At 34.0% G+C, this 27923-nt stretch overlaps 2 protein-coding genes and 1 long non-coding RNA gene across 3 annotated transcripts in view; 1 reads left to right on the forward strand and 2 right to left on the reverse strand.

Annotated features, from left to right (window-relative positions):
* The window catches only part of LOC144965188 (uncharacterized), a 12005-nt gene extending 6899 nt beyond the window's left edge, over positions 1 to 5106 (forward strand). Inside the window, exons 5-7 of the mRNA XM_078900261.1 lie at positions 346 to 570; positions 2058 to 2255; positions 3626 to 5106. Coding sequence (XP_078756387.1) covers positions 346 to 570; positions 2058 to 2255; positions 3626 to 3843 — 641 coding nt within the window. The 3' untranslated portion in view covers positions 3844 to 5106. The remainder of the gene's footprint in view (positions 1 to 345; positions 571 to 2057; positions 2256 to 3625) is intronic.
* Positions 1 to 27923, reverse strand: part of LOC144965197 (uncharacterized) — a 567438-nt gene that overhangs the window by 55290 nt on the left and 484225 nt on the right. The gene's annotated exons all lie outside the window — the stretch shown is intronic.
* On the reverse strand, positions 8371 to 27905 carry LOC144965189 (phospholipid phosphatase 5-like). The gene is made up of 7 exons (XM_078900262.1): positions 27185 to 27905; positions 22738 to 22843; positions 21276 to 21363; positions 17567 to 17630; positions 16356 to 16498; positions 14778 to 14951; positions 8371 to 10606 (listed from the first exon to the last, which is right to left on the reverse strand). The coding sequence occupies exons 1-7, from the start codon at positions 27268 to 27270 to the stop codon at positions 10446 to 10448; spliced, it is 822 nt and encodes a 273-aa protein (XP_078756388.1). The 5' UTR covers positions 27271 to 27905; the 3' UTR covers positions 8371 to 10445.

Raw genomic sequence — 27923 nt, forward strand, 5'->3', positions numbered from 1 at the left:
TCATTTGTAAAATGAGTACCCGACCATTAACAGCATTGTCTCGGTTGGAAAATATTGCAACATCCCTGACAGGCGTCATGTCTTGTCCTACATGTTAAGTGTTGCTGTTGGCTAGAGACCCCTTGTAAAGCGCTTTGAGCACTATAATGGATATTGCTCTATATAAATGCGCATGTATGTATTATATGCTCACGTATAAGTGTGTTACGAGGACTCATAAGTCTTCTATATATTTAGTGCATGACTGTATTTTTCAATAGCTTAGTTTTATGACTTTTCTTGAATGTATACGATATTTTAAAATATATGATTGACTTATATTTATATCAAATATTAATTTCCAAGACACCCAAAACAACTTGAAAAATCTACAAGATCAAGTTACAAAGTTAAAAGAAATCACCAGGCTACAGAAAACCAACATACGTATGATAGAAACCCAGTTGAAAAATCAAGACACCATTTTCGTACAGCAAAATCATTCAATTACCGAGTGCAGAGAGGACATTGATATTCAAGAGAAGAAACTGGTGAAACAACTGAAAAAAGTGAATGGACTAACTGGAAGAGGTAATTAATCACTGCATATAACGAACAACTTTTTAAATATAAAGATCTGAAAAAAATGTGTATGAAACAGTGCCAGACGAAGTGTACACATATGTGCAGGTCTGACATCCGAACATCCTTATGGGCCTAGTTTAACATTGTGTTTATGGACAATATTATGCGTCATTTTTTTGAGATTTCCATTCCAACAATCAGCCATAAGGAAATGGGTTAACAGACCTGCAAATAAGTGTACGTCCGTGACACAGAAAAGCAAGAAAGAAAAATACAAGAAGAAAAATAACATTAAAAAAAAAAAAACCCCAGCCTACCTCGAGGCAGGCAAATTTTTTTCTTGAATTTTCGAGGCAGGCTGATTTTTCGGGATGTTTTTTTTTTCTTTCTTGTGTTGTCTGGTACTAAATCTTAATATTTTACCAGTGTCTGCTCCCTAATTTTGTCATTTTGAAACTTTTCAGTCATGGCAAGGACTCGTAATCTGAATTCAATCTAATCCAACTCAATACGAGTGAAGAAGCTCATGGTGAAGTTTGTTATTTTATCATTATTATTCACCTTGCGAAAAATTGCATTGTTTAAGACCTCAACGATTCTCACCTCACTTTTTCTCTCCCTGTTCCACCCTCTCTCTCTCTTTCTCTCTCTCAATATCCACAAAAAGTTCTTGACAAGGCTTCCCAGTCCGACAGCAACACGAAATTGTGAAGGGCGAGACACGACACATGTAAGGCGATAGTGACAACACTGTGGCTAGGTATTTATTTTATACCGATTTACTTACGACGAGAGAACGTGAGTAAAGATCTTTCTCCAAGGACTCCACTTTGTGCTTCCACAGCAAGACTCGAACCAGGGACACACAGGTCCAAATGACGACAAAAGCCCCCCTATCATTTAGAGCCATAATGCCGGTTTCGTAGCGTGAAATAGAGAGTTAAAAACTGTTTTAACACCCAAAATCATTTACAGAGTAACTTTCTCACAAACTGACATTAGATCACATTATTAGCAACAGGGAGGGTAGGGTGAAATAAACGAAACCTTTATGTTGAGCGATCGTTTGCACCTCCAATTATATTATTAAAATGTTGGTCAAATTGAAAAAAAAAAAAAGGTACGATGAGAAATTTTTGAAGTTTAAAAATAAGCAATGAGTTCAAAGATGAAAAGATAGATCTCATAATCAAGAGTGTTTAAAATAATTTGATTTTTTCTGCGAATCCCTAGGGAGACTGAATTAGTAATCTCAAACAACACAGGACTCGATATTTAAAACGCTTGGTATGATGTGACGCAAAAACCCAGTTTTATTGATTCCTTTTATGCTACCAAAATCACTATACCTACTGTATAACACATGTAATTGGCACTCTGAACACTCAAATTATGAAGCTCGGAGTTCGGGCCCACGGTTTTCTCTTTACAGAAATGTGTGATTGTTGGGAAGTAATTGTGATGATAAATTATTTTATTTGAATCCCTTCCAGATTCGTCCATGACAGCTTTCAGTGTAGGCCTTGGATCTGATAAGTCCAAACCTGCCACCATTAAGGGTGGTGAGACACTTGTATTCACAGAAAAAATATCAATGATAGGCAATGACTATAATCTTCAGACCGGTGTCTTCACAGCACCATGGAATGGTTATTACGTCTTTCAACTAGATGTGACATGTACTGCTGATGGTAAGTTTTATGGTGTAATTTTATTGGTGTCTATATCGATATACAATAATAGTATCTCTAAATTATGAGCAAAATTCATTTTTTTAAATATGCTTAAGTTGATTAACACCTCCGACTATCTCGATATTTGACTGAGGTTTCTTTAACACTTTGATTATTTACATTTTTTTTCCTCTAAAACTTATTAAAACTACCGTTTTCTAATTTTTACACGCTGATGTTAGATGAATAAATCGATATTTACATGCCAATTTTCGTTTAGATTGTGTAACCGGGTATATCTTTTTCTCTCAATATTTGAGAATTACCAAAATCCCATGGTAGAATGAACAGCACGGAAGCAGAGGGCTAGGATTGAGTGAGTTAACCTTGTCCAGAAAATAATTGTTGTGAAATTGCACAGCACAGAAATTTGATGTCTAGGAAAATCCAAATGAATTACATAGTGTGTTCTCTGAATCTGAATGTTACTCGAAGTAGTATAATCAAAGAGAAAAAGAATTGGCATGAGTATAAGATCCGCTTTGCACAACTCATCATTTTGGAAATAGCTTTTGTAAATTTTATGTTGAATTTTCTAGTATTGTTACAAGTGTAGTTGCCTACTATTGAATGTAATTTTAAGCTTTTATCTTCTTTTACTAGTTTCGTCCATAGAAAATAATTTGAATATAAATACAAATGCCTATCAATTTGAAAATTTCTTAGAATGCATAATTTTCAAATTACAACTATGTTGTCATTAAAAGTGTAAATCAAAATACTGATGCAGAAATTTAAAATTAGAAATATTATGATTATGTCAGTGAGTTTAACGAATTTTTTTAACGGGTTGGTCACTATTTTGCTTGCTTTTGGAGTTAAACGAAACTTGTAGCATTGTAGTTCATTTCAGCATCTGCGAAGGTGAACTCCGGGCTGGTGCTAGATAGACAAGCAGCACCCACCTAATGCCTTCCCCCGTCAATGAATCTGTGAATAGTAAGAAATCCCATGGGAGCTAAATTCACACTTAATTATTTTTAAAATCCTCTATATTTATCCAAAGTGGAAATTTATCTTAAGGGCCAAGATAAACAACAACAAAAAAAGAAAAGACAGACATGACCCAGGAACCAGCTCTAGTGAAGTTTTACAAAGTAAGCAATAAAGACTCTGCCTTCAATAAAAATTCTTGCTTTCATGGTTATGCAAGAAATTACATTCCTCTCAAGATATTGAACAACTCATCACATGTTCAATGTGTAAACCTTGGTAATTTCAGCACAATGTCATCTGTCCCTGGATTGTATTACTTTTCTGTTCTTACTTTAATTATATAATATTTGGTTCTGATCTATTTAAAATTTTAATCCCACTTTTTCTGACAGTGTCTCTGCACATTGATCTGATGGTTAACAAGATACGATTAGCAACGTTACATGCCTTTGACCAAGATTATTCTGATCAGTCATCAGTGGGTACGATGGTGGAGCTCAAAACTGGGGATCAGGTCAGGCCTGTAGCAAGATACTCTGTACGCAGGATTCATCTTGATGCAACAGATCATTATTCTATTTTTACTGGATACTTACTAAAGCTGTTGTAGAACTTTTATGAAATGGTGTAGCGAAACTTCATTACATCACTTCTCTTCCCTTCCCACCCGGACATGCCAACCATCATTTTATCATCAAATTTAGCATATCAGTGCAAAGGAAATTAACACACAACAGGCCAGTCTAGAAGACAGCAGCAACAATGCAGCTGTTATGGTCGAAGAGAGAAAATTATTATTTTATCTCATCCCCTAACGTAAATTAATTAAATTAGAGTTGTCCTCAACTATGGTCAGGTGCTCAAGCTCACTGATCTGGGTGGAGCAGATTTTAGTTGTCCCTGTTCGTGTCATGTGAAGAAAGGATGTGTGTGAAAATGGAGATGACCGGTTGTTCCATGTAGTTTGAAAATGTATCTATGTGTTTAAGTGTTTGTAAGTGTGTCGAGGTATAGTATGTATCGTCCGTAATAATTTTTTAATTGTTTTAACACACTTGTGTTTTTACTAATGTTTAATTCAATGGCATGTTCGTTTTGTCACCTACTCACGTATTCCTAGATGAGTGTACTCTCTTGGAAGTTGTCCCATCTAGATGTCTCTCTTTCTACCTATCTTTATTTCTCTTCTTTTCTCCATCTTGGCTCATCATAACCATATAACGTGAGCCCGGAGATCTTCTATCTGTGGATCCTTCTACTTCTATTTGTCTGCTGCCACTGGATAAAGCGGCTGTCTTGAACCCCCCCCCCCCCCCCTTTTAAACACACGTAACAGCAGCTATTGGGCAAGTCGAAGACCACTCAAGTCGTATGGCACAATTCCACTTTGTTAAAATAGATCATCAAATGATTCAGCATACTTTTAACACATATTATGAACATTAAGCACACGAAAATAATTCGAAAAAAAAAAAAAGAAGTCATTTTTAAGGAAAAGTTTTGGTTTTTAAAATTATTTATAAGCTGTCCCTCGCCAACACCTTTTGCAAATGGTTGTTATGAAATGAAGAATGTTAACATCATATTAAATAACAAATATTACATTGAAATGCAGGGTTTGTCTCCTCAGAATTTCAGATACAAGTCACATAAATTCTGGCATCTGACATATAAAGTCTCATATATGTAAGACAACACCATTAATAAAAATACTATCTACAATGCCCCATTAAACTCTCTCTCTCTCTCTCATTCTCTCTCTAAAAAATTGATATTATATAAACATATTTGGTCAACACTGTAGAAAATGACTATTGTAGCTACATGCACTTTTAATACAGCATTAAATAAAATTAAAATGGCATATCTGTTATCCATAATATAATCAGTGTTCTTATATAATGGTCAATGATGTTGCAATGGTTAAAGGGGTGTGGTGGTAATGGTACTGTTGTTATAGGAGTGCTTATAGTGGTGGTGATGCTGTAATCAGTTCCTTCTTTGTGTAGTTAAAAACGTTTCTTAAAAAATTATCTAACCGATTCTCTCTTGCCTTCCTGAATAGCTCGAATTCACTTCCATTAGATTTAAAAAGTAAGGTATTTTTGTCTGAGATGACATTTGAAAAGTACCTTAAAATACACCTTATGAATTATTCTTTGACCAAATAGTTTTATGAAGAGAACTATTAATGTATTTTTAGCCCTTATCTAATTTGTATAATTTTTATGTGATTTCCTCTGATTTCAATGTGCGCCTAGAGCTGTGGCAATGCTGGATTGTTCTGTTTTTAAGGGTGTTACGGCACTTGCAACGCATTTAGGTCATATCAGCGCCAGTACAAAGAAGAAAATGGAATAGTCAAAATATTCTAGATTTACAATCAAAGTTCCCAATAAAGAGTAAGACAAAGGGGAATTGGTTCAAATAGGGAACAGAAGTAGATACCAAGAGCATACCATCAATGTACTTAGATTGAGATCACTTATTTAAAGTCTCATCCAGACACCAGCACGGGATCCCACTCATTTGTTTTTGTTTTTAAGGAATTAACGGCACTTGCAACACATCTAGGTTATATCAGCGCCAGTAAAAAAAGAAGAAAATGGGATAGTCAAATTCTAGAATTAGAATAAAGTACCCAAGAAAAAGTAAAACAAAGGGGAAAAGGGGTACCATCAATGTACTTAGTTTGAGATCACCTATAAGTCATATCCGGACACAAGCACAAAATCCAACAAAGAGGAATATGTTGAAATGCTTACATTATACTTTGAAAATAACAAATATAATAATACATAACAGAGAGATGATTTACAAGGAAAAAAAAAATCATCTCCCAAAACAATAACTATACCTTTGACTGTTTCCCTCCCAGCCAGGGTATCCGGCCAGGGCCAGGACAAAACCAAGTAATTACATTCTAAGACAAAGACAGAAAGCATGTCGGAAAACAGATACAGGGGGATAGAAGACAGTAAGTACCTCCCTACCCACTATGTCAGGCCAGGAACCCCATCCAGATGATCCCACTAAGAGAAACACACTCAAATGTTTACAGAATACATAACTCACAATACATAACAGAGAGATGCAAAAATATCATCTCCTAAAACTATAACAATACACTTGACTGTTTCCCTCCCAGTCAAGGACTCCAGCAAGGGCAGGGACAAAACTAAGATATCCCATTCCAAGACAAAGACAGAAAGCAACTCGGAAAACTGATATAAGGGGATAGAATACATGGCGTGACCTCCTGATCACCATGGGAGTTCAAAGGACCGCGCCCAAAATGCCGGATTGATGCTAATGCTATATAAATATACAATCATTATTATTATGATGAAAGTAGAAACTATAATACTATTTAGTTTAGTTTTAGAAGTTGAACTGTGCTTGCAACACAGTCATTTCAGCAATAAAGAAAAGAAAGGTAGGGAATAGTTAGACATCATTGCTTGACAATTCTTGAAAAAAGTAGGACAAAGGGAATAGTTTTAACAAAAAATAGACCCAGCAGCTATCTATCTCTGAGATACCAAATGTTTTAGAATCCTCCAAAAGGGTAATATTAATATAGTTTATATTCACACTGAAAAAAAACAAAACACGTAGATTACATTGCAGTTGATTTTGTGGCTGTATAAGTAGTCTTTGTAATTATATCATAGTTGTAATTATTAATAAATCAATAACATCACTACCTTGTGTTTTGTATCTTATTGATAATCTTGTTTATTCATAAAGGGGAGACCCAAAACGTCTACAATATTAATCTCTGTTAATATACTGGGCCTGAAATTGTACTTCGTCGTTGTTTTATAATCTTTCGTCACAGGAAAGTAGCATATGAAGTGCATAGATAGACATTTACAAAAAAAATAGTAGTATTGTATTATGATCGAAACATTATTTTGATGAGCTGAGAGGGGCAATCGCCTTTGTAATGGAATTTATATATATATATATATATATATATATATATATATATATATATATATATATATATATATATATATATATATATATATATATAAAGAGAATGAGAGAGAGAGAGAGAGAGAGGAGAGAGAGAGAGAGAGAGAGAGAGGAGAGAGAGAGAGAAGAGAGAGAGAGAGAGAGAGAGAGGAGAGAGAGAGAGGAGAGAGAGAGAAGAGAGAGAAGAAGGAGAGAGAGAGAGAGAGAGAGAGAGAGAGAGAGAGAGAGAGAGAGAGAGAGAGAGAGGGAGAAGAGAGGGGAGAGAGAGAGAGAGAAAAGGTGAATGGAGAGAAGAAGCATGGAAGAAGTGAAGAGAAGGAAGAGTTGAGGAATGACAGAAAATATATGAGTAGAGACAAGTGGGGTGATATAAAGAACTACTGATTTAACAAACTTTTTATTCCCTCTTAGTTTGTTCAATAAAATTCGTGTTCTACAGTAATTCCTCTGGGTTATATATTGTAAACCCAAAAGCTTTTGACTAGACATTTTAGAGTGAACTTAAAGACATCCCATTGAATGTGATAAAGAAAAAATATTTAAATGTTTTACACATATACACACATTTGTTTTTTGAGAAGTTTAATAGTGATTGTATCAAACGCATCATTTAAGTACCAAGAAAATTAAGACAGTTGTTTGATAAAGGAAAAAAGATGTAATGATAAGAAAAATTGTTTTTGATATTTATATTCTGAGACAAAAATCACGTTTCATTTGGGTATGTGCCAAAAATTGACATATTTAGATTAGGCAACATAAATAGAAGAAGACTGTAATATTAAATGTAGAGGAAAATGATTAATTGCAATATAAGACAATAATGAGGGGTCAAGGAAAAAATTAATGACAATAATGGCTATACGCCAATAAGATGACGGGATCCCAAACCTTGGATAAAAATTAAAAATTTATTCAGAATTTTCCATTTTTTGATTTGGTCTCGTTTGAAGATCTTATTAACAATATGGCTAACAGTAGTGGAGAAATGGGTTTAAAGGTGAATATATAAATGCCAAGTTACAAATCCCCAATGAATGTAATGACCCCCCCCCCCCCACACACACACACACACACATCCCCCCCCCCCCCCCCCCCCCCCCCCCCCCCCCCCCCCACACACACACACACATCCCCCCCCCCCCCCTTCCCCCTGAATCAGTCAATAATACAATAAGAACAGACTGTAAGAAAGAAAAAGATAATTAAATAAACCCAAATCAGTCATATAATTTAACCAATAGTAAATCCCAAAAGAAAATGACCCTCAAAATGTTCTTCTTTGGATTATTTACTTCTACATCTGTGTGTAAAGCGCTTTGATCATGTTCAGTGGATATTGTGCTAACATAAAAAAATAAAGCCCAAGCAATATGCTATAACTACAAGTATTTACAATTAAATGTGACTCAAGGCTACAAATTTGTATTATATTTATATGTACCAGGGTGAACTAAAAGTCGAAAATTGAATTTTAAGTCAAATCAATAAGATTTGGGTAAGTTGATCATATTGAAGGTAAAACTACTGTATACATTCTCCTAATATTAATCCCACTAGAACTTGACTTCCATTGTTTTCTGGTCCATCCCAATTTAATACCAGCTTTGGGCAATGGGTCAAAAATTCTCTTTACAAATACACCGGAGTGAACATTTTTATGCTCACTAGCTGAGGAGGTTAGAAAAGCAAGGAATGCAAAACATAGAATTGCATCAGCAGAAACACAGTGTATCACATGGCTGTCAAAATATGTGGCCAACTGTCTCGACCTGGTATTAAATGCGAGTGATATTGATGTTGAAAATTGATTTTATAGTCAAGAATAAGAATTTTGAGTTTAAAATAAAAACTTGAGCTTTTACACAGTGCAATATCCACTAAACGGTTTCAAAGTGCTTTACAAAGGTATATCATATCATATTTGTATGTCTAGTAAATCACACACTATCAATACCAATACCAAGCCCTCTACACATACACACATCCCAACAAACAAACACACACACATGCGCGCACATCAATACATGTACACATGCTTAATCAATAGACTTACATATCATACTTTCTTGAAAATTGAAACCAATCAGAAATCTGTTAATTATTTACCGGTTTGGCAATAAGCAGTACTGCCTATGTATAACCCCCAATGTCACTGCCATAACTTATGGATAGACAAATATAGTTTTTTTTCCGCTTTCCTCACTTCAGTCAAACACATCGCTGACAAAAGCTTGTGTCAAAAAAAGGATGGGAAAAAAATTATATAAATGAATGTAACAATTATTGTTATAATAATAATAATAATAATAATAATAATAATAATAATAATAATAATAATAATAATAATAATAATAATAATAATAATAATAATAATAATAATAATAATAATATTAATAATATATACTTTATTCATCCAAAAAAATGGAAATTCGTTTACAGACGTGGCATGCATAAAAATGTATAAACAAAAAGTTAAGAAACTGTGGTGACAATGTATAAATATATGCAAATGCACAAAAATGTAAAAAAAGATGTAACTTGCATTTGTAGAATATTTTTTGATATAGGAATTTTAGTCTCTGAGCAAGGGTTTGAGACAGAGACTAAGACCAGCATAAGCTTTAGTTGTGAGATGATAATAAAATTGGTTAATGTGTTAAGTCAAGGGTGCTTTTTATTTCATCAATTGTCAATGTTATGATCAATTCACCTTTTCTCGCCAATGAATTTACTGATCTGAGGGCACTGATAAGGAGATTGAGAGCAACTAAATTTTGTTAATACTGACGCAATCTTAGTTTTTGTTATATTGTGTGATCTAAAAAAGACTTTCTTGTCATTTCATTGCATAATGTGTCCGTATCAGAAGAGTGTTTCAAAATCTAGAAACCATAATTTAGGGGAACTAAAACACAACTATCTGAAAGATGTGTAACTCTTCAAAGACAATGTTGATTTCTATATGAATTCATTCTGTGAAAAAGAAAGGAACCAAAAACAAAAAAAAACAACAAAAAAATCTGCTTTTCACCTGGAAGCTCACAACAAAACTTCAATGATAGATTCAAACAGGATATTTACAGAAATTGGCAATGAAAAATTGTTTCCGATATTACCAGCTGAATTCATAATGCGATGAGATCTACTCTTCAATCATTCTATGTGGTCCATTAGTTTGAGTAACATAACAACATATCTTTAGAAATCATAATGAATTTGTTACTGTCATCAAAATGTACGAATGCCTGTCAAAGGTGCTAATTCTCTGATGGGTGGAGACATAGGTACAATTTTACTGGCTTTATCGTCACTTTCCAAAAAGCTTGGGAAACCTTGTCTGTAACTAAGGTATGATAAAAAAATTCCCAGGATTGATCCCACAGTTACATCTGGTTGAAAAATACAAAGAATAGAATGTGATTCACAGTTGAAACAGATATAGATAGGTGTGTGTATGGAAAAAGTGGCCCAAATATATCAAAGGTATCATTCTCTAACTGTAAAAAAAATGAAATTTTAAAAAGAAAATAATGTTCAGCGAGGCCTACCCATAAAGGACGTCTAGGCGTAGTCATAAAAGCACATATTAAAAGTACACGACGGATATTTCTTTGCTTCAAGAATAGGTGCAAAGAAGGTTGTTTTTTTGTGTTTTTTTTTTGTCTCTCCTGTACAATTTTATCATAACCAGTTACACGGTTAGAGAATGGCACCATTGATATATGAAAGGTAGACATTAGGGAGACCCAAGCGGAGTCTCCCTAAATATTATTAGCATGGCACTGAATGAACGAACATTCAGCTGAAAATCCAAAAGACATTAAATTAAACCTCTACCCTCGACAACCATCTGACCCTGACTGACCCCATTGTGCTACCTGTACGAGCACTTTTGACTGACCATTTTTTTTTCAATGATATGCCAATTTTATTGGTGTTTTTAATCAAGCACACTTTTAGATTATGTTATGTTAAAGATTTGTTTTAGGTGTGAACAAAACGAGATAAAATCAAATGTTATTATTATTATGAAACCAAACACATAACAATTATTTTCGCCCTTGTTTGTTAAACCATAGACAAGTTTAGACATACAAATTGTAAGAAGACCATAAAAAGTTAACTTTTGTTAAGTGAAGTATTTAAATAACTATAAACCAAATATGTTTTGGCTTAAATGAAAAACAGAAGAATGTAGATTATAGTCCAATTAATTTCTTGGACAGTTAAGTCACCAAAGCCAAGTTACATGCTTGTAATGTTTCTTTAAGATTTACATAGAAAAATAGTAGTCATTAAGAGTCACTAGGTCCATGAGACGGAGTTTATCCTTGTTTCTGTAGTATTACAGGAGAAATCACTAGTTACCCTCTGGATCAGACACTAGTCTATCAGCGGTGTGGGGTTTGAGGGTTTTGGTCAGAAATAATCTCTACATCACCGGAAATGCATATTATAGTATAAAAATATGCCAACAGGACAACGAGTGGAAATATCTATGTGGAATTCAACTGTTATTAACTTGGATAAAGACAGAGCACTAAGCTTACAAATATATATAAGTACCATTATTTATTGCCGATGAAGTAAAGTTGTTTTTTCTGATTCTTTTGTCCAACGAGCAGGATTTGGTAGCTGGGATTGTTTGATCTGATATTACTTGAGATATATATATATATATACATATATATATATATATATATATATATATATATATATATATATATATATATATATATATTATATTATATATATATATATATATATATATATTATATATATACAGAACTGTCCTATCTAAAGATTAACAAGCAAATGTTGGTGTCCTTTAAACGATAGAGAAGCCATGATAAATATTGGCTTTTTTATATTTATGGTTTAACAAGATTAATATGGATTACTAATACAAACTACACATAACAATATATGGACAAATTATTAACTTTGTCAGCAACATAACATTCTTTCACTTTCAAGGATTTTAGCCGATTTCACTTCAAATGACCATAACTCAATAACCATCGCTTGACTGGCAATTCTGTTTTCACTATGATAAAATAGAACATGTTAACTATCACATAAAGTAAACATATGAAATATGTACAGTGACATTTTAATACTATTAATATTTTAATCTATGTACTTTTAGTAAAAAACAAAATTTTAGGTGCCATTTTAGTTCATACCCTAATAATTTATTTCTGAATGAAATGTCTTCATTTAAAAGCAGTGTAAAAGAAGAAAGATGGGTATTTAACCCATTGCTGCCCGGGCATAATCTGAAAAAATGTCTCTCACAGACCATGCGAGGGGAGATAACTCTTCCAAATGTCATAGTACACTTCATTAAAAAATTAATTGCAAGAATGTGAGGCATGCTAGAAATAAAATAAAAGCTGTTTTGGAAAGAAGAATGAATGGCCTTTAATTTGATGTATTGTTTTGGACTGTTGATTCATATTTTGATTTGAAAAAAAAATGTTAAAGTTGAAAAATATGTAATAATATTAAAACACATGAAACCCATTGTCAATGTCATCAAAATGCGCATCCAACTCAACCTCAATGTCTGATTCAGTGTCTGAATGAGTACTATCATCATCACTATCCATTAAAAAACGTTGATAACGCCCGAGAATTGAGGAATTCAAACGCCATTTCAGCAAAAAAAAAAAAAAAAAAAAAAAAAAAAAAAAAAAAAGGACGTTACCACAACCGAATTGGTCGACAAACTTCAGAAAATCACAGCAGACAAACGAATTGAGATAAAAACAATCGGGAAACGGCTAGTTTCGCTTTTACTCTTTCTCTACTTTCGTTTTTCAATTAAAAAGAAGTGGTTCTACACACATTTTTAATATACGGGTTCAATGACACTGGGTACCTGGCGGGCGATATCAGGCGATCCGGACTTATGCAGATGTTTTTTTAGCGGGCGATTACTGGCGATTTGGGCGGCAATGGGTTAAGTAAACTGAATCTTACTCATAATTTGATAATTTAGTCACAGAATAATTTTAAAATACATGCTTTTTCCTACTCAGTGATCTCCCCTTACTCAATACCCTGCAGCGGTAATTAATTACTCAGTGACAGATTTATATCTTGTACTCGTCAAGTGGTAATGTCGTTCAGGCTAGATCACCGAAAACGGGGCTTTTTGCTAAATTTTCAGTTTCAGCATGATTTTGGGTGCCGTGTTAGGGGGACCCTAGGAGGGTCTCCCTACTTCCTTCTCCCTCCTGATATTTGGGAGACCTCCCAATTTGTAAAAGGCAGTTTATCAACAGTCAAAATTTCATTTATTTTTCCCTTTGCAGTTTGCCCATTCAAAGACAAACTTGCCTGCCTGTCTCTTTAATTCTTTGAGGCGGGCATTAGGTGTTGCTCAAATTACGCGATAAATAGAGTTATGTTAGGTCTCCCATGGCACCTTAAATAAAAGTAAAGTACACCAGTTTTCAAGTTGGGAGACTGGAATATAGGAAAAGGAGTTTGGGGGTGGGGTAGTCACTCTTGAACACTACTAATATTAGGTGAGACATGAGAACTCATACAGATATATTTTTTACAGCTTTAAACAGGGTCGCCAATTATGGGTTGCTAAAATTTACTGAACTTTTATGCGGACACATAGACAGACCCATTTCTGAGTACTGAACTCCAGTAAAAAGACATTATGAACTTACTTTTGTCTATTCAGCAGGTGAATGGAAAATATAATGAGCGTTTATAACATACTGAATTCTGTAAATATACGAAAATTAGCAACTTTGTTTAAAACAGTGAGAATATGGGTAACGGTTGTTCAGAACTTAAATCCAAGGCATAGTCACTGGCGAATGGAAACAAAGCTTGCCTGAGCTTGCATGCGCTAGTACTAGGGGGTCTCCCTTATGACAGCATTCGGGAGGCCCTCCACAGGTCTCACTAATCACTTCCTATGTGAAAACAATAAGAAGTACAGTAACATCTCTTCAATCCAAAAACCTCCATTCCCAGCATTTTATTCAGATTACAGAGATAATGGAATCAGTCCCTAAAGTTTGAAGAAGAAAAAATCTGTCCCCAAGCAACCTATCCAGATAATGAAGAATTCTGGGTTGTAAAGTTACATACATGGATGTATTATGTTTCAGAAGTAGCTGCATAAATAATATAAACTAAAATATGAACATTTATAATGTGCATTTCGACAAATTTCCCATGCTCTATGCATTTTACAATATTTGATTCCCCAAGCAGGCCATATGGAATCATATTTCCATTTCACACAGCACCAGTTGCCTGTTAGGCATCCCTTTTGTACCCACATTCTAACAATATCCGTCACTACCTATAACTAGATACTCATTCACAGCTGATTCTAGTTGAGTGTGTTAAGTGTCCTATCCAAGAACAAAACAATGAGACCAGAATTTTGCACAATCATTGACGATTACATTTTAGGAGCCCAAAACTTTCTAATGGTAAAGTAGATTAAACATATCTTAAATCCTTCACAAATGGGTTATGATATATTGTCAATAATTCAAAAGAGAAAATTGTATATCACCAAACCTTGCCAATGATGGTGGTAATCACAAGTTCGAGATGCAGCAACCAGAGTGGCTAAAATCAGTGGAGTCAAAAAGACAAACAGTCTTAAAGATGGAAATGGTAGTTGGGAGCGTTGAAACACTTTTAGACTCCAGGCAATGTAGAATGATAGGTAAGCCATACCACCGAAAGCCACTGGGGAAAAATCAAAATTCATGAAAAAGCAATTTTATTATGTCATATAAATGAGAACAATATCTGCTGCAATGGTTATTTCAGATTGGTAAATTGAGAATCTTTAAAACATAAGACTTACCATATACCTTTGTTTTTAAATAAATATAATATTTTTTATTTGACAATATCTCATATTTTGGAACAGCACCTCATTTTAAATGGCTGAGGTTCAGCTCCCTAAATGTAGAACATACTTTAAAGAGCCAAAGTTACTTTCTATCTTTCATATCAAATATAGCAATCTATACAACTGCCGATGCTAGTGACAATAAAACACTTGAAATTACTTGCTATAGTTAGGATGAACAAACAGACAGACATTCCCTAAGTGTTCAATTAGTGCTTGGTCCTACTTCATTAAAATTCAGCTGTAATCATACTAAAAATCATTATATATATTGACCCAAAATCCCAAACACCTAAGCGTGATCCTGGACCGAACACTGACATACAAGCAATACATTGAGAATACAGCAAACTGCAAAAAAACAAAAAAAACAAAATGGAATCATAAAGAAACTGGCGGGAACATTCTGAGGAGATACTCTAATCATACTGAATACTGCTCTTCAGCCTGGTCCCGCTCACAACACGCTCAGAACTTAGATACATTTCTTAATCACTTTTTGAGAATAATACCAGACACCCTAAAATTCACACCAAGAGCTTGGCTACCCCAGATGAATGTCATTACCCCGCCTCAACTCCATCAAGAAATGACAACCAAAAAACGACATCAACAGTAAGTTAACACCAAAATTAACATTCCACTTAAACAGATTACAGAAAATGCCCCCAAAATAAAATACCTCAAATCAAGCATCAGTCCGTATATAATAAAAACGATACCCTTCACAAAATATGTCATTTAATTATAAACCATAGGATTAGAAATCATCAGGTCATGACTATTCATATGTTGAGAAAATAATGTAGGTAAAAAAATATATAATAGCAGTTCTTCCTCAGGGACAAGTACAGTATGATGCATTCTTCAAAATAAAGAGAAAGAAAACTCACTATATTTCCATGAATAAACTGCAATCCTAAAATTAACCCTTTAGATTTAGAGCCTTCAGGCTCTAGGGATTTATCCAGATGTCTATATCATGAAACAGACAATAGCAATTGCTTGCTCTTCCAAATGAACTATCAGGGCCACGATGCTGCCATCCTAGCTTACCATCAATTAAAAGATGCGCACAAACTTCATTTGATTAAAGATATATCTATTTGTAATACCACCAAGTTTTTTAAATGAGTCAGAAAAACTATTTTTGTGTTGACTTCATATTTTAAAAAAATATAATTGTAAGATCCTGCTTCTTAGAGACATTTGTCACCATCAGTAAATTCACATACTTGATGAATGGCCGCTTGGAAAGCTTTTGTATCCCTGTATGATCATATCTTCTGGTCCAGGGCAAACTGCCATAGCCAATTCTTCAGGATCAGATGGCATGTCAGTGCCATGATAGCACCGCGCAAAGAAGTCTGGTCGGGGCCTGTAAAATTTAAATGAAGAACAACTGGATTATAATTTGAGTATGTAGTCAGGGCAGATTAGAATGTTGGTATACCGGGCTTCATCATATATCTTTGGCTTGTTATGGCAAAACTATTTACAAAGCCAAAGTTCTATTCTTTTCTCCAACAAGAGATTTTCACTTTATTCACCCCTTAAGAATGTAGCACTATTCCAATTTAATCTTTCACTTAAATACATCATAATTCATAAATGAAGAGCTCGTAATATCTTAAAAAATATTTGGTCAAGTTGCACCTAAAAAAATATGCCTTGTCCATATTGATTAACCAAGTACACTGATTAGTGGTTTATCTTAGGAGAAAATTCATAGCCACTTAATTGGAACAAATCTGGAATTATCTTCTGTCTTCAAATTAATTAAAAAGTTGGTTAATTGAGAATGCCATTGAGTCTACACCCATTCATTCCCTTAAAAATGGTATTATGTCATGATTTAGCCATTTTCCAGTCTTGATGAGCAACAAATCATTAATAAGAGTCCAGGTTGATTTGCTTTTGGCGAGGGATTTTGCATGCATGCTGCTTTGATGATTTAAATAGTTTAATGTGTTGTTGATCATGTGTACTTGATTCATTTGGCCTCTTTTCAAGACATGGTTGCAGAGACGATTCTAGATGAATGTGAAGTTATAAGATAGGGTAAAACATTCTCTTTCATCTACGATCAAGACTACACTACACACAAGTTATTTAAACATAGCAATGAATGAAAAATGACATTATAAATAAACAAATAAAAGGATGCTCTATATTACTTTATATAAATATATAGCCACTGCAAAATATATGTAGTCTTGATATGTTGTACCAATGGAGGCCCCAAGAGGAATTGGTTAATTGGAACACTGTGCTTAATTGGAAAGATTTCTGAATAACAGTGCTGTTCCGATTAAGCAGCTTGCACTGTAGTGATAGTTGTAGTAGTAGTAGTAGTAGTAGTAGTAGTAGTAGTAGTAGTAGTAGTAGTAGTAGTAGTAGTAGTAACAGTAAAGGCATAGAAAAGATTGGGTTAAAGAAATCTTACCTTCCAACCACTAACTTGATAAAATTTGGTACAACCATTGACAAAAGTAAAGACATGGATCCACCTAAATAAATTTAAAAAAAAAAAAAATTACCATTACACCACAGAGGTGTTCCAAATTTGTATTTTGTGAGACAGTGGGGGTTCACAATGAAAAAGCATACACTTGAGAAATATAATATAGACATTAAATTGTCCCAACTATCGGGTAACCTCATTGGTGTAATGGCAGCATGTCTGACAAGTAATCAGGAGGTCTTAGTTTCGATCCCCACTAGAGATAGCATGAAATTTTGGGATGGTTTAATTCTGGTACTTTACTCTCTGCTTTGTCTGATACTGTTTCATACACACTTTTTCAGATCTTCATCTGACACCAGTGCCTGCTCCCTAATCTGTCACTCGTAGTGAATTTCATAGGGATGGTCCTATTTCATAGAAAGCCAGATCACTGGAACGGTTGAGCTGGGTTTTGGGAATTTGCAGTCAATTTGAGACCTAAGATGCTGATTTGGGGTGTATAGACAATCAGTTCTTGAGAATGTAGTAAGAAAATGATTGGGCATCGAGAACATTAGGGTAAAGAATGACAATTTAGCAAACTGTACTGGTTTTGACAGGTAGCCAATGAGGAGATCTAAGAACATTTTTTTTTACTCAGGTTCTAGTGATTCTCCAAGGACTAGTCTAACAATTCTTGTAATAATAATAGTAATAATAATAATAATAATAATAATAATAATAATAATAATAATAATAATAATAATAATAATAATAATAATAATAATAATAATAATAATAATAAATATAATAATAATAATGATAATAATAATAATAATAATGATAATAATAATAATAATAATAATAATAATAATAATAATAATAATAATAATAATAATAATAATGATGATGATGATGATGATGATGATGATGATGATGATGATGATGATGATGACGATGATGATGATAATAATAATAATAATAATAATAATGATAATAATAATAATAATAATAATAATAATAATAATAATAATAATAATAATAATAATAATAATAATAATAATAATAATAATAATAATAATAATAATAATAATAATAATACTTTATTGCATCCCAAAAAGGAATTTTTTGTACAGACGTGTTATAATTTACACAATAAGATAAAAATACAATGGAAATAGGATGTATATATATTTAAAAAAAGGAGCAGCTCTATAACCAGAGCTGCGCTTTATAATATGAATAATTTCAACACTGTAAAATAGTTAAAACTGTCACTATAAATTGAAAATTGAAAAGATTTCAAAACAAATAAATTAATAAATTAATATTCATATTTAAAAAAAGTAAAAATGAGAAATAATTATATAAAATGATTATTGCTTGTTGTTATAAAGCCTAATACTGGACGGCAGAAAAGATTTTCGGTGTCTCTCTGTTTTCGTTGAAATAGAGAAAGGGCGACCACTTCTTTCTGACATAATAATTGATGGTCTTAGTGGATGATACTGGTCATTTAATATTTTAGTTATTTTATTTATACAAAATTTCTCGTATAAAAGATCTACATCGTCAACATCATTTATATAGCGTTTAATGGATTTTTTAATATTTGAATTTATTTTGTTCCTTTCCACTGCTAAGCAATTGCCTCCCCAAGCTGTTATACAAAATGACAAAACACTTTCGATTACTGCTCTATAAAATAATGTGCAGAGGGTTTTATCTATTCTAAACTGAGAGAGTTTTGATAAAAAAATATGTACGACTGCACATCTTACGCCTTATTATTTTCAAGTGTTCATCCCACTTGAGCCTGTCATCAATCGTTACACCAAGGTATTTGTAGTGAGGAACTCGCTGGACGAATTGGTCCTTTAATTTTAACAGTTCTATCAGTTCCTTCACTCTCCTAAAGTCAATCACTAGCTCCTTTATCTTGCTTATGTTAAGCTCTAGGTGGTGGGCATCACACCAAGACACAAATCTATCAATTTCTTGCCTATAAGCCACTTCGTTGCCATTTGTTATGAGGCCTTGAAGAGCGGTGTCATCTGCAAACTTTATTAAAGGTACACTCAGGTTTTGACTTCTACAGTCATTCGTGTATATTGTGAATAATACAGGGGACAATACACAACCTTGAGGAGCACCAGTATTTGTAGTTATACAGGAAGATTTGTTTTGTCCTAATTGAACATATTGTGCTCTCTCCGTAAGAAATTCGAGCACCCAAGCAATTATATACTTGTTTAAATTCAGACTAGTCAATTTTTGAACAACCAACTGAGGTTGCATTGTATTGAACGCTGAAGAAAAATCTGCAAAAAGCAATCTGCAATAGCTCCTAGCGTGATCTAGATGCCTGTAGATGTTGTTTGTAAACAGCAAAATGGCATCCTCTACGCCACGTCCTGGTTTGTAAGCAAATTGATGACTATCACTCAATGGCATAAACTGATTCCTAATTTTAACAAGAACAAGTTTTTCTAAAGATTTCATGACTATTGAAGTCAGTGCAACAGGTCTGAGATCGTTCATAGTTTCAAGTTTTTCTTTTTTTGGAACAGGAATAATTTTTGAAGTTTTCCAAATTTCAGGGATCGAAACGCATTGGAGGGACCAGTTAAAAATATGTGTATAAATGGGGGAAAGCTGATGGGCACATTCTTTTAATAGTTTTCCTTTCAATCCATCCGGCCCAGCAGCCTTCCTCTCGTTTAGTTTCGAAAATACGAATCTCGTTTCCTCTTCACTGACCTCAATAGTCATTTCATCTTCCAAAGCCCTGTCTAATTTGTGTTTTTCATTTTCAATACCAAATTTGTTTGCTGTGTCGAAACGTGAATAAAATTTATTTAAAGTTTCAATTTCGATATCTTCTGATATAATCGTGGGCTTTGGATTATAGTTAACAGCAGTTTTAAGCCCCCGCCACGTGTCCCGTATATCCCCAGAAGAAAAGCATTTTTCAATTTTATTTTTGTACTTGTCTCTACAACTAGATATTACTCTCTTTATCTCTTTTTGTTTTGTTTTCAGATATTTTTTATTTCCACTAGTATAGAGAGTTTTCTTTTGGTTCAATAAAAGTTTTAGATCTTTTGTTATCCAAGGCTTGTTGTTAGGATAATATTTTATTTCTTTTTTACAAGACACCAGCTGTTCACAGAATTTTAAATACCCACTCACACAGTCATTCAGCTCATCCACACTATCACATGATTCGATAAAAACATTCCAGTCAGTGCATTCAAAACAACCACGCAAATCTTCACACACACTTCCGTTCCAGATCTGTACACTTTTCTTTACTGGTTTTACACGTTTAAAAACAGGGCGGTAGGTGGGGAGTAGCAAGAGCATGCAGTGGTCAGATAAACCTAATGGGGCACGGGGCACGATGATGATGATGATGGTGATCATGATGATGATGATGCTAATTAATGAAAATATTCGGAGAAAGCACAACTATCCACTGAAACTTAAACTATCAGGTACTCAACAGTGATACAATGACACTATGCAATGTCATAGAGATAACAGCTGACATAGATAAAACGTAAAGGGTAGGGGGGGGGGATTGATGGTCGATAGAGAACATTTCTTGCTTGTGAATCCTGTATTATGTGTCAATGTCGATCATGCATGTAATGTTAGCAACATATTTCATGGGGTAAAATGAAAAACCACAAGTTACGATATTTACCTAATATTGAAGCAACTGCCTCATTTCTATTCCTATTTATCTTGTAAATAATCCAAATAATGAAAAGGGAGATGCTCACATTACAAAGCTGGAAATGAAAAAACAAAACAATTCCATGTTTGAAAAAACAATGAGTAAAGTTTGAAAAATGATGCCAAATGTCTTCGCTAAATAAATATATTCTAGTTGAACTGCATCATTTTATTAGTGTTATTGTCAATATGGCTATCCCTATCAAGAAATCTACATCACATGAATTTTTAAAATCTTTATTTTAAAAATTAGAAACTTATGCTTGAGTAGAGTTTGAAGTATTAATGAATAAAATGGTGTTTTCATGAAGTGGGCATGAAAGGTCTTAAATGTCTATGAAAGAGCAAACAATTCGGAAATGTGATAGTCTTGTCGCGTGAGGAAAAACATAGATATGACACATCCATTATTAATTATTATCTCTCCCGCCCCTTCTAGCCCTACTCCAAAATAAGCCCCCCAAAAATACAAAGAAATAATGATAATTAACACCTATCTAATCTTTTACCGCAAAATATGTGCTTTATCAAAACATTCCACCATGGTATCACCATTATTTTTTTTTAAAGTAAAAATGTAAAATATTTCACTAGATCTATCATTTGAAACCTAAATGAATTCAATCACAATTTTTACAACAGTTAAATTTAGGTAACAGAAGTACCTTTTCCCTTCTTAATCAACTTTCAGTTAAGGTTTGAACTCTTAAACTCTAAGCTCCAAATTGATTAATTTAAGTGAAATGAATACACTAACTTACTTACTCCTCTTTGGTGTTTCATAAACACATAAAGCCGACAGTAAGGAGCAACAGTGACTTATATCTTTTGCCAGCTTCCGGACCTCACCCCAGATCCCACCGAAGGATGTAATTTCTCTTTCCACCGATCTTCTCCAAGTTTCCAGTGGTCTTGCCCTATTGCGATTACCTTGCGGTGTTCATCTGAGCGCTGTTTTCAGGACTGCTCCCTCCTTCATCCGACAAACATGGCCAATCCATCTCCATCTTCTTGATTTGACTGTTTCAGAAATGGGGGTCATGTCAACTTTTTGTAGAGGATCTTAAGTTGATATTTTGTTGGACCAAAAAATGTGGAAGATTTTTCGTAGACATTTGTTTTAGAAAATATCTAATTTTCAACAAACGGTTTTTGTTGATTTCCAAGAGTCTGCTCCATATAAAAGAACTGATAACACATTACTCTTGAATATGCGCATCTTTGTTTTTGTTGACATTTTCTTTGCATTCCAAAGTTTGTTTAAGGTGCCAAAAGTTTTACAGGGGTAATAGGTTCTAAAGCAATAACTATATGACAGACATGATCTGATATAATTTTGATAAAAACTCTGCCTCCTACATGGGGACAAATTATCATATTTATTTGCACCTTCCAACAAAATACATCAAGCACAATTGCAAAAAACTTACAATCACTGTTTTTGCTCTGATAAAATCTTCTGAGTGAGGAAATTTGTACAACCATACTTCCTCAGGCTGTATCTGTCTTCTAAATGGAGTTGCATCATCAGTTATTCTGCATGGTGAGACAAAGCAGAAAATCTTTAAATAACATGACCCAAATCATACTTGACTGAGAGCATTATATATCCAATTTCATTTTGATGTTTTTCTTTGCTCAATATTTACATGAGAGCTTCTTCACTTGCAGAGGTCAAGGAGCAGAGATTAGAGTAGAGTAATAGATGTAATGTACGCAGGCAATAAATATATATTAGTTTAAAATGCCTTAACCACAAATTATGATACAACATGTTTACACACTTAAACCACATAACAATCAAAAATTATTTTTCAGATTTTCTGAGTTCAGCATAGCATAATCTAAAAAACAGTACTTGTATCACTGCAATACTAGAATCTCTCTGAACCCTACCTGTCTTCTTGAAAATTTCAAAATCAGTAACCAACACAAAATTCATCAGTAATAAAAGGTAAAATTTCAGTAATACTTATCTAGGTACCCCCCCCCCCCCCCCCCCCCAAAAAAAAAATGCTACATATAACCTTCTAATAAAATTTATTTTTGACGACCACCATTACGAGTTAGCAGTCGACTTAGTTATCATTGACGTGAAACTGACCAGCAGGTAGATTTATGAATTTAAGTACATTTTAAGAGAATTTTTATTCATCTTAAAATTACAATAACTTAAGAAAAAAAAAGTTCCCTAACATTACGACTAAATTGCTGTGAAATCAAAATCCGTAATATTTATTCCATTCTGTAATAATCATTAAATTTCTATAAAAATTAAGGATGATCCATAAAATTAGGCAGGTATGCTCTGAATGTGGAAGTATAAATTACATAAATTAGTACAGCCTCTTACTTGGAACAGCAGAAATCATTCCAATTAACCGATTCCATGAGTGATTTTCATAATCAGAACAACTTATCAAGTCTATATATATATATATAAATATATTAGGTGCGTACTATCAATGTAGATCACTGGATGGCGCAGCACTTTTTGTGGATCCACAGAATGCGTAACAATCCATCGATTGTTCCGCTGTCTATAGATTGGCAGATCACGCAGCCGTTTCATGGATCCACAGAAATCACAATCCATCGATAGTCATACGTAATTACAATCAATATTATTTCACGAGGGTTGAGAGAGGAATGCTTTGACAGTGCATGACAAAATATCTTGATATGATATAACTAGCAGATGAAAGCATTGATGATGATATAAGTAATAGTAATGCAGCTATGTGGTGGTGATTTTAGATGATCTGTCAACACTCCTTTCCCCAAATAGAGGCAAAATGAATTGCAGATACATAAATTTGGTTTTATCATAAATTACAATGCATTATACAATTTTAATCAATGAGGCACTGCAAGCAAATAAACTATTGCATCATTATGCGAGTTCTCATTAATTACTTGTTATTCTCTAAGATGGCCAAAGGGGCAAAGTTACAAACAGACCTATTTGTCCCTTTCAGACATGAGCACGATTCCATGATTGTTTATTTAAATAGGGATAACTTTATTTTTCGATTCTTGGAAAGAAAAAAAAATCTTTCACTGTTCTCCTGAAATCATTCCATTTAACCAGCATGCATTCCGATTAACCAGTAGACAAACATGATATCACTGATATATATTTCCAATTAAGCAGCTGTTCTGATAAAGCAGCACTCCAATAACTGACTTCAAGTGTATATCCAATTTAATTGAAAATATAAGCTCTTTACTGTCAATCCTAGAACCTTTATTATTATTATTTTTACTACAAGTAAGATGGATTTCACATTTTGCATAGAAATATGTTTCATTGAATCTATAGTCTAATATTCTTTTATATTTTGAACAATGTAGAGAGTATGATTATAATTTTACAGGCTCTGTTATTTTTTAATTCTTTGTGGAAACAGCATGAGCTTCTACATTTTGAATTACTAGGTTGGTATGACAGTTTAGAAATTTGTTAAAGAGGTGTTCAATTTACAGTAATTATTAAGTAGTAATAGTAAGTAGTTATTAAAGTAGTTCTTCTGAGTCATTAGGTCCATGGAGACAGAGTTTATCCCAAAATCGATTGCGAGAAAAGTAAGACATCAATTGCTTGCTACCCTTTGGAAAGGACACAAGTCGATGGCAAAGTACTTTCCACTAGATCTAACAGACCTAGAAAACCTTGCTACTAAATCATTGTTGGGTGGACATGGGGACTGGAAAAAAATTTTGACCTCATCCAGGATTGATCTCCGCCCCTTTGTGTGTGAAATGAGTGCTCTCCCAACTGAGCTATCAGTAGGAAAAGGCAATTCGGACCCGAGTCTGAATTGCTTCCCGTGGCAATTCAGACCCGAGTCTGAATTGCTTCCCGTGGCAATTCGGACCCAGAGTCTGAATTGCCTCCCATGGCAATTCGGACCCCGAGTCTGAATTGCTTCCCGTGACAATTCGGACTTGAGTCTAAACTAATTAGAATTCCGTGCCTAACCAGGGTCGAGTCTGAATAGTCTCCGATTGCTCTTCGATTCGGAATACTGCAATGCAATGAGCCCGAATGATGAACTTATCATAATAGTATCATTAGTGAAACTCTCAGTTACTATTCCGTTTGCAGTTATAGAAACCGTATTGGTCTTCCTAAACACACACACACTAATGAGTATCTCTAAGTAATTAAAAACAGAATAATCACACACACACACACCCGCCCCCCCCCCCCCACCCCCAACAACCATTTCCACAAACCAAGAGCTGGCGGCTTTTCTCTTTGATCTCGTATCACCATGTTCTCCCCTGCGTCCAGCGCCTCAGTCGTTTGTGGGTTACCCCCCAATCCCATTACCAGTTGATCATTTTCTCTCCATATTCAACCAGTGCTTATTTATTTATTAATAGGCACCTAGTCCGGTATATTATCTAATAATATCAGTATTAGACGTATATTAGTACTCTGCCCCTACCCCAGTGGCGGGGCTCTATTGCATGGATTGCTGCCAAGAATCGCCTCTATTATAATTTTTAGAAATAACAGCAGATTTTTTAAATTAAAAAAGAATTAAGATAATGCCTTTTGTCGAAGCCCGACCCATACTGCCTTTTAAATGAAACGCTCAATGCCCAAAGTCATATTATTCTCGTATTCTCCTTTCCCCGCACTTTTTCGCGGTCGCAAATGGCAAAATATATAATGTAGATATGTCATGCATGTATCTTTTGCAACATGCTAATGGCAAATCAAATAAATCTTCCAATCATTACACAAAGACACTCTTTTATCTCTGCGAGGGCAAATTGATTGTTAACGTTGTCAATAGCGACTACAATTGTAATCTTCCAAAGACCATGTATATTTAGATCTATGTTTTAAGTTTGTTTGTTTGTTTGTTTTTTGTTTTTAAGAATCTTGCAACACATTTGTCATATCAGCGCCAGTAAAAAGGGAGAAATTGGATAGCAAAAAGTTCTAGAATTACAATTAAAAAGTACCCAAGAAAAAGTAAGACAAAGGGGAATAAAAGATCACCGCTTTTAAAGGTATAGTGATCTTCGGGAGTTCTAAAATGTGACTTGCTCGCTCACTCGCCCTCCTACCGATTGACAACTGACAACTGAGAACGAGCAGCTTCCCCCCCACCCTACCAAGCTTCACTTTCGATCCAGCTTCCACTTCCAACACTTCCAGTGATTGTGCAGGCGCTTTGTGGCAGGAGTCCGCATTGCCACGGGAAGCAATTCAGACTCGGGTCCGAATTGCCACTTCGCTTCTATCAGTATCCTAATTTAAAAATTCAAAGGTAGTTGTAATAATGATGTTGGCTTTAGTAGCTGAGATTATGGCACTGATGGCAAGGTGGAGGTAATAGTGATGACAATGCTGTGGTGGCGTTTCTGATGATGTCATAATGCTGCAGATGCCGGTAGTGATGATGACACATGTTAACATAAATTTATCTAAATTGTTAAAAAGGTAGAGATGTAACGATTTTTTCTTTTTAGATGATACCAAATATAGCTTTTTAAATTATTCAATGGCCCAAGTATTAAAGGTTGAATGGTAAGGTTTAGAAAAAGTTATGATCGAAGAAAATGAGAGATTTTTTTCTTCCACAAAAATCATATCTTTAGTATTAGTAGTAGGGATCTAACAAATGATACTATAAAAGCCAGAACAGGCTGATTAAACCTCGTGAAAAACTTAGCGGGTGTGCAACAGCCAACACAATTTTTTTGTCTGGCTCTATTTTGCAGGGAAAATAACTTTCATTATAATTATAATTATTCCATGATGGAACTTGTTAGTTTACTTTATTATTTTCTCTGCACATATATGTACTTGACTTGATTGCAGCAGGCAGTATTTTTATGCTAATGAATGTTACTTACAAGAAAAGAATAAATAAAAAAATCCTTGCTCCGATCTCAACGCCCATTCCATCTTGCCGTAAAAGTGTTTTCGAGATCTTATTCATGCTTTCTCTTTAGTTGGTGACTACTATTTTAAATATGATTGAATTGATATCCCACAAGTCAGTTGCCCAGTCAACATTCAATTGGTCATCTGGGAATCAACTGATGAAAATAGTGATCTTGAAGTTTAAGATGGTGAAGTTGAGTTGAAGTGTAGTCTTGCGGTAGTAATTGGTAATTAGAATTACAGCGGGTCAGCGGGTGTGGCTTTGATCAGGCACTGCCTTGGGTAGAGTAGTATTAAAGAATTAGAGGGAGTCTCTCCGTAATTGACTTATAATACAAGCCCAGGTTTGCGTTAAGTTATTCCAGTAGACTATTCATATTTAATTCAGTACCTATCAAGTGTAGTGTAGAGAAACATCAATGTAAATCATTGCAGTGCAGTGCAGCCTGCTACTGCTGGCTGGAAAAGAAATAATGCCAATAATAATATTTAATATTAGGCAAATTGTGCACAATGGAGAAGATAATTCTTAATTATTTTTTTTTACTACACAACCCGTCTCCAAATAAACACTGACAAAGCTTTTGAAATTGCGGAATTCATAGAAAAACTAGAAATGTTAAGAGAAAGCAGGGCAGCTATTGATCAACGTAGCAGAAGAAATTTCCAACAAATAATCGTTTCACTTTCGTTTTGTTTTTATGTTCG

Source organism: Berghia stephanieae, chromosome 2, assembly GCF_034508935.2.
Source record: "Berghia stephanieae isolate SIO BIC M18660-M18661 chromosome 2, UCSD_Bste_1.3, whole genome shotgun sequence".
NCBI lineage: Eukaryota > Metazoa > Mollusca > Gastropoda > Nudibranchia > Aeolidiidae > Berghia > Berghia stephanieae.